Raw genomic sequence first — 7,934 nt, forward strand, 5'->3', positions numbered from 1 at the left:
CCCATTTCACAAGCCTCTCACTTCCGCACTTCCCGTACTTGTAGTACGCAGTACGTAGTACGCATAGTGTGCGTACTTCAAGCGTGCATACCCTGAATTGGGACACAGCCGATATCTGTACACCCTTGTCTCCTGGATTGTAGCTGAGATCAGCGTGAACCACGTGGGTCTCTGCTCCCTGAACTGTTTCCTGTTTGGAAAGACTTCCAGCTTCATCACGGAGTTTCTCTCGGTTTGTGGGCTCATCTAAAGGTAAGCACCGAGCTAACTTTAATGTGGGTTCAGTTTATGTTGATTTGATCTCTGTTGAGAATAATAGATTGCTTGGTATACAGCGGATTTAGACAGACTGTAGAGCAGGGTAGGCAACCTTTCTGATGACGAGTGCCATTTAAAATTTCCTCAGTAGTTAGTGTGCCACAGGCGCAATTTTAGCCCATTTTTGGGGGTCCAAGCATACAGTACTTGGTTGAGACTTAACATTTTAACAACAAAAGTATAGATAACACCTCTCCCTCCCAAAATGGTTTGTTCTAGCTCGCCTCTCCCCCACTGTGGTTCTAGTGTCCTCGCTGCTGGAGGGATGGTGGCTGAGACTCAGCGGAGTGGAGGTATAAGTGCCTGGCGTAAAACAGGACATATTAGCTGCATTTAACCTTCAGTTACTCTTTAAATAGTTGGTAGGAGTCAGACCATGTTCTGGAATGGATACAGCCTTTTTAAAATCTAAAACTTAAAATTGTTCGTAGCCTACTTTTGTTACCACTGTCCCGTTTGAAATGGATACTAACTAGCTAGTTGACTGATTGCCCATTAACCTTATAACTCCTGTTGTGTGTGTGTGTGTGTGTGTGTACAGAGAGACAGCCAGGTTCATAATGGATATTAGGAAGTTGATGTGTTTTTTTTTGTTTGTTTGTTTTTTTAAAGGAAAAGGTAAAAGTGTAAAATCAAATGATCTGCCAATCAAGAATAATGTTGGATCAGTGTTTCAATATTTATATCTTTTATTAGATGTACATGTGGCTTGGTTATTTGCCGTTTGGTTAAAAGTACACTGAGAGAGAACTTTTCGTTAGTGATGTTAATAATATTTTTTTTCATATTATTGTAACTTTTCATGTAATTGAATACAATCTATTTGTGTATGATTGTCAGTCCAAAGAGGGAGAGAGGAAAGAGGAGAGAGAAAGAACAAGTTCAGGAAGAACCAGGTAAGAAAACAGGCGAAACAGAAACTCTTTTTTTTTTCAAAGATTTATTTATTGCTTTTTCCAACAATTTTTTAACCAACAGGAAGAGAGAGTTCAAATAAAATAGAGGAGGAAATTAATAAAAAAAAGAATTGAGTGTATAATAATAATGTATATTCATCGTGTATGAACAGTGTTGGAGAAACACATAGATATAGTTACATATACTCTCCCATGCAGATCATTTAGATATTATTGCAAATAAAAATAAAACAAAACAACCCCCCCAAAGAAAAACAAACAAACAAAAAAACGACAGCATTCCAATAAACAGGTATAACACAGTGAGACAATAGGTTTAAGTGCATTATTCCAGGGCTTCGGGCTGAGGTTTAGTCCAAGGGTGTCAAGTTAGAGAGGCATCCAACCTAGCGGTTGCCACGATAAGCTATGTCTTCTTCAGTTCCAGTCTATTTAATTTCACCTCTCATCTCTTGTCCTTCTATTGAGCAGTCCAGCACTTGCAGGCCCCCCAGGTTCTCTTCAACAGCTACAACACTACTTCTCCCATACAGACTGAATGGGTATAGTCATATCTGTTCACTATCGATCATCTCCTCACATTCCAAAAATAACAAAAAATTTCCCCACATTTTTTTTTAAAGGAAGCATGTTTACCCTTTATCATAGATGTAAGTTTCTCCAAAGCAAGGGATTTTGACAGTGTCGACAAGAAAGTTCTCAAGTGTGGTCTACTAATGGATCTCCATGATTTGGCTATGCTATATTTCGCCTGTAACAGGCAGAAGATTGTGATTTTTTTGGTGAACTTTGCTCAGCTGGATTTCAGCGGGGAAAATTCTTAGAATACATAGTTTAGGACATAGATTCAGCTTGACACTTGTAATATCCACAATTACATCTAAAACTTCTTTCCAAAACTTTTGGATTTCTGAGCATTCCCACAGGCAATGCATCAGTGTGCCTTTTTCCCCACATTTAAATTTGTTTAATAATATTGGGGTGATATATGTTTTCATTAGCCATTTATACTGGATTAGTTTAAATTGGGTGTTTATAGATTGTGTTTGGGCTTTCAAGCAGGCTTTTTGCCATTCCTCTATAGTTATTCTACACTTTAAGTCTTGACACCATGCGAGTCTTTCTTTTTCTGAGGATGTTTGAGAGCCATCTCTAAGATTGCTGTAAAAACAGCTGATGGTTTATTACTATGTCTTCTAATGAGTTTAGAGTGGGCAGTGTTAGGGATTTTTGAGTTTTTAAAATGAAGCTTCTGATTTGAAGAAATGTTTGGTTGGAATGCCAAATTTCTGTGTCAAGCCATTAAAAGATAGTAGGGTGTCCTTATCAAATAGGTCTGCAACTTTGCACAGACCTCTGACGGCCCACATTTTAAAACCCAAATCTTTCCAACCTGGTTTAAAGGCCCTATTGCCCCAGATAGGTGATAATTGGGATAGTGCTGGTGTTTCATTTTTAAACTTGAGTACATCGAACCAGACACGGATGGTATTTTTAACAAAGAGGTTCGATGTATCTTTCATCAGATCTTTATACTTTGCGGAGTACAGGTAAGTGCTGAGCGGTAAGGGGGTAGTGCTTGTCCTTTCTAAATTCACCCAGGGTAAGGTTGTCATTGAGAACCAGCATGAGACCACAGAAAGTTGGGCAGCCCAGTAGTACCATTTGAGGTTTGGAACACACAGACCTCCCCTGTCATACGGTAGATATAGTAGCGAAAGGCGCAGTCTGGCTCGTCTTTTATTCCATATGAATTTAATGAATATTGTTTTTGCCTTTGTGAAGAAGTCATCTGGAGGGCTGAGAGGAATGACTTGGAAGAGATATAGAAATTTTGGGAGAACGTTCATCTTGAGAATATTTACGCGTCCAATCAGAGAGATTGGCAGCCATCTATTGATTAAGTCAACAAGAGATGATTGTAGGAGAGTAATTTGAATGTACCAAATCGTTGATTTTTGGAGTGATTTTTATACCTAAATAGGTAAGACTGTCTCTGGCAACTTGAAACATTGTTTGAATAGGTGGTTTAATTCTTTCAGAATGTTTAAAGAAAAGGATGGCCGACTTAGATTCATTAATTTTATAACCGGAGATGTTGCCAAAGGAGTTAATTGTTTTGAGTAGCTGGGGCTTTGAGCTCTCTAATTTGGACAGCATTAAGATAATGTCGTCCGCGAATAATCCAATTTTGGACTCAATATTATTTGTTCTAATGCCAGAGATATTTTGATTGCTCCTTATCGCAATAGCCAATGGTTCAATTGCTAGGACGAAGAGAAGAGGCGAAAGGGGGCAGCCTTGGCGTGTACCTCTACCTAGATAGAATGGTCTAGATATGATGTTGTTAGTTCTAACTGAGGCTATAGGTTTATTATATAACATTTTGACCCAAGTCTTAAAGTAACTGCCAAAGCCAAACTGAGACAGTACCTTATAAAGATAGTTACGTATATTATATATATGTATATTATATAGTTATGTTCGACCCTATCGAAAGCTTTTTCTGCATCCAAGGAGAGCAGAGCCATGTCTGGATGTTCTGAATTTGAGTAGAATACATTCAGTACTCTGCGAATGCCATGCTGCAAATGCCGGCTTTTTACAAAACCATTCTGGTCAGTATCAACGAGGACAGTCTATTTGCCAATACTTTACTTATTATCTTGGCGTCAGAGTTTATAAATGAGATTAAGATTCACATTTTGTAGGCGGTTTCCCAGTCTTGGGGAATACCGTTATGAGTGCATTACGCAAGGAGGGGGGAAGCTCTTTTAAATCATAACTTTCCACTAGCATGTCGTATAAAGGGCGTATTAATTTGTCTTTAAATATTTTGAAAAGGTCTAGTGGGATTCCATCTGGGCTGGGAGTTTTTCCCGTTTTAAATTTATCAATTGCAGTCGACAGTTCACTCATAGATAACTGAGAGTCTAATTCACATCAAGCTTCTTCAGAGAGTGAAGGGGTGCTTATTGAGTCAAAGAAGGACTCTTGTGACTCTTGGGTTGCATCTCCTGTTGACGTATATAGTTGTGAGTAGAAGAGTTTAAAGAGTTCATTTATTCTGTGAGGATCTGTGGTGTTTTCATCTGGAGTTCTAATTTCATTTATTGTTTGTTCGTTCAGTAGCGTTTTTATACGCCATGTCAAAAGTTTTCCTGCCTTCTCCCCCTGGTCATAGTAGGTCTGTCTTAGTCTAAATAGTCCTGCTGAGGCTTTGTCAGTAGTTAATTTATCATATTTTGCTCTTAGTCTTAAAAGTTTTTGTTGTTTTTCTTTAGAGTCATTTAGGTTTATCTCAAGTTCCACTTCTTTTATTTGACCTTCGAGGTCCAACATCTCAGTGTAGTTTTTATTTCATTTGTTTTTGGGATAACTTATCATCTGCCCACGTATAAAAACCTTAAAGGCTTCCCATCTAACTGAGGCTGTAGTTTCGGATTTATTAAAGTAAAAATAGTCATCAATATTTTTGCCTACATATTCCAAGAATTTTTGATTATGCACCCAGTGTGGTTTTAAACGCCAAATAGGATTACGTCTAAAAGCTGTTGTAACTGAAATGTTAAGCGTGGTTAATGAGTGATCAGATATAAGCACACTTTTATATGAACAGCTATTAATTCTGGGGATAAGAGAGTTTGAAATAACAAAATAATCTATGCAACTGCGGCTATTATGACTGGCTGAATGACAGGAGTATTCTCTCCCTGTTGGATTTTCTAATCTCCATATATCTCTAAGACTCAATTCAGACGTAAAGTGTTGTGTAGCTTGTCTAGATTTTGGATGGGAAGAGTCTAAACCTGATGATCTATCAAGCTTAGGCTCTAGGGTACAGTTATAGTCCCCCCCAACGATTATCTCACCGTGGAGGGCTGCAATAGAGAGGAATAAATTATTATAGAAGCTGGAGTCATCGATATTAGGGCCATATGTGTATATATATATATATATATATATATATATATGCATATATATGTGTGTGTGTGTGTGTCCCAGCTGAGTAACAGGAGTCTGGTGGAGCAGCAGAAGAACAATTTTGGACTCAACCACTACAGAGGAGACAATGACTTCAACACAGAAGGTGAGAAAAACATCACAGTTACACTGTATTATTGGTTGGTTTTTAAAAGCATGTTAACAGCAGCTTTATCTTTTCCATCCTGGGCTCCTCCATATATACAGAATCTACATTCACAACCAAAAACCACAGAAGTTACAAGAGTATACAAAGATCATATTTTATAAGCACACATTGAAACAACAATATCATCAGTTGAATTTTTTCTGAAGTAAAAGAGTTTCTCTACTGATCAATATTTCTTCAATAATGTCATTTTCATTACACATAAAAGAGCGCTATACAAATACAGGCCATTTACCATTTACCATTTACCTCCCATTGTAGCACATCATTGTAATGTGACACTATCACCACAAGGTCGTGGTAACACACCAACAATGTGTTTTTTGACATGTTTGGTTCCACTGATGGAGGGAGTTTCAGTTTGCTCCACGACTGCATTTCTCTCACTGCCTCTGTTTGTATCTCTGTCACTGCAGGACCAACACGGAGCGAGAAGTCAGCGCTCTCAGGAGGCCGACAAACCTCACAGAAGAAAGGGAGAGAAAACCTACAGCTGTGATGAGTGTGGGAAGAATTTTACCAGGGCTGGACACTTAAAAACTCACCAACTCATCCACAGTGGAGTTAAACCTTACAGCTGTGACTTGTGTGGAAAGTCTTTTACCGAGTCTGGAAACTTAAAAACACACCAACTCATCCACAGTGGAGTTAAACCTTACAGCTGTGATTTGTGTGGAAAGTCTTTTACCCAGGCTGGACACTTAAAAAGACACCAACTCATCCACAGTGGAGTTAAAGCATACAGCTGTGATTTGTGTGGAAAGTCTTTTACCCAGGCTGGGCACTTAAAAAAACACCAACTCATCCACAGTGGAGTTAAAGCATACAGCTGTGATTTGTGTGGAAAGCCTTTTACCGAGGCTGGAAGTTTAAAAAAACACCAACTCATCCACAGTGGAGTTAAACCTTACAGCTGTGATTTGTGTGGAAAGACTTTTACCCAGGCTGGAGGTTTAAAAAAACACCAACTCATCCACAGTGGAGTTAAACCTTACAGCTATGATTTATGTGGAAAGTCATTTACCAAGGCTGGAGGTTTAAAAAAACACCAACTCATCCACAGTGGAGTTAAAGCGTACAGCTGTGATTTGTGTGGAAAGTCTTTTACCGAGGCTAGAGGTTTAGAACAACACCAACTAATCCACAGTGGAGTTAAACCTTACAGCTGTGACTTGTGTGGAAAGTCTTTTACCCTGGCTGGAGGCTTAAAAAGACACCAACTCATCCACAGTGGAGTTAAACCTTACAGCTGTGATTTGTGTGGAAAGTCCTTTACCCAAGCTGGATGCTTAAAAAAACACCAACTCTTCCACAGTGGAGTTAAAGCGTACAGCTGTGATTTGTGTGGAAAGTCTTTTACCGAGGCTGGAGGTTTAAAAAAACACCAACTCTTCCACAGTGGAGTTAAACCTTACAGCTGTGATTTGTGTGGAAAGTCATTTACCCAGGCTGGAGGTTTAAAAAAACACCAACTCTTCCACAGTGGAGTTAAACCTTACAGCTGTGATTTGTGTGGAAAGTCCTTTACCCAGGCTGGAGGTTTAAAAAAACACCAACTCATCCACAGTGGATTTAAAGCACACAGCTGTGAGTTGTGTGGTAAGGCTTTTGCTCAAAATGGCGACTTACAGAGGCATCTAGTTACCCACTCTGGAATTAGGGCGTACAGCTGCGACTTTTGTGGAAAAAGTTTCAGCGACAAACACTACCGAAATAGTCACCTACGGATTCACACTGGAAATGATGTTTACTGCTGTGATCAGTGTGGGAAACTGTTTGCAACAAATGCACAGTTAAAAATACACATGTTTAGCCACACTGAGGAGAGACCTTATAAATGTGACCTGTGTGAGAAGACTTTTAAATCTTCAAATCAGCTGAATATCCACCAACAGATCCACACCTGAAAGTAACTCTACAAGTGCAGTTAATGTGAGGATGTATTTATTTTTATCTTGTAATTTTAACCTGATTGTTTGGAACAAGTCTGATCAGTAAACCCATGGAGTTATACTGAATGAACTGTTTGGAAAAATGAAGAAGTAACCTGAGTTTTAAACAGTAAAATGTAATTGGACGTTGGCAGAGATGCTCTTTATTTCAGGCGACGTTCAGGATAAAAATGTTGAAGGAATTCCCTGATTTTTAATGTCTTTGTTTAGAAGTAGAGCAACGCAGATGGATCCATTTCTCAACCCTGTCGTCTCTGTGGTGGTGGGAAAGAGTTTCTCTGTGACCTTTGTGGAAAAACTTCAATCATCAACAGGACCTAAAAACACATCAACGTAGACTAGGGCTGTGCGATATGACCAAAATCTCATATCCCGATATAAGAATTCTATCGTCCCGATAACGATATAAATCACAAAAATGTAACATTTTCTGTAAATTCTGTGACTCTCGAGCAGCTCGACTGGCGGGAAGTGTTTCCAGCTGCGCGTCATGTACCTGGAGTCGAGTGTTTTAACCGATGCATGAAACGATACATTTTTAGACATAAGTTGTAACAGCCGCCGTTTTCTTTGTATTTATTACATGGCATGCTG

The 7,934-nt window shown here is 39.0% G+C and overlaps 1 protein-coding gene and 1 long non-coding RNA gene across 2 annotated transcripts; both read left to right on the forward strand.

The window, feature by feature from the left end:
• The first annotated feature begins 216 nt into the window (after positions 1-216).
• Positions 217-5,864, forward strand: LOC102077513 (uncharacterized). The gene is made up of 5 exons (XR_002061431.2): positions 217-252; positions 538-611; positions 1,159-1,214; positions 5,241-5,325; positions 5,805-5,864. It is a non-coding gene; the product is annotated as an uncharacterized LOC102077513 (long non-coding RNA).
• Positions 5,865-5,924: 60 nt separating this feature from the next.
• LOC112846320 (zinc finger protein 98-like) lies at positions 5,925-6,794 on the forward strand (the record flags this gene model as incomplete). Its single annotated transcript, XM_025905841.1, has 1 exon — positions 5,925-6,794. A coding segment is annotated over one exon (870 nt), but the record flags the coding sequence as incomplete, so codon positions are not given.
• Between the last annotated feature and the right edge of the window lie 1,140 nt (positions 6,795-7,934).

Source organism: Oreochromis niloticus, linkage group LG3 (genome assembly GCF_001858045.2).
Source record: "Oreochromis niloticus isolate F11D_XX linkage group LG3, O_niloticus_UMD_NMBU, whole genome shotgun sequence".
NCBI classification, from domain to species: domain Eukaryota; kingdom Metazoa; phylum Chordata; class Actinopteri; order Cichliformes; family Cichlidae; genus Oreochromis; species Oreochromis niloticus.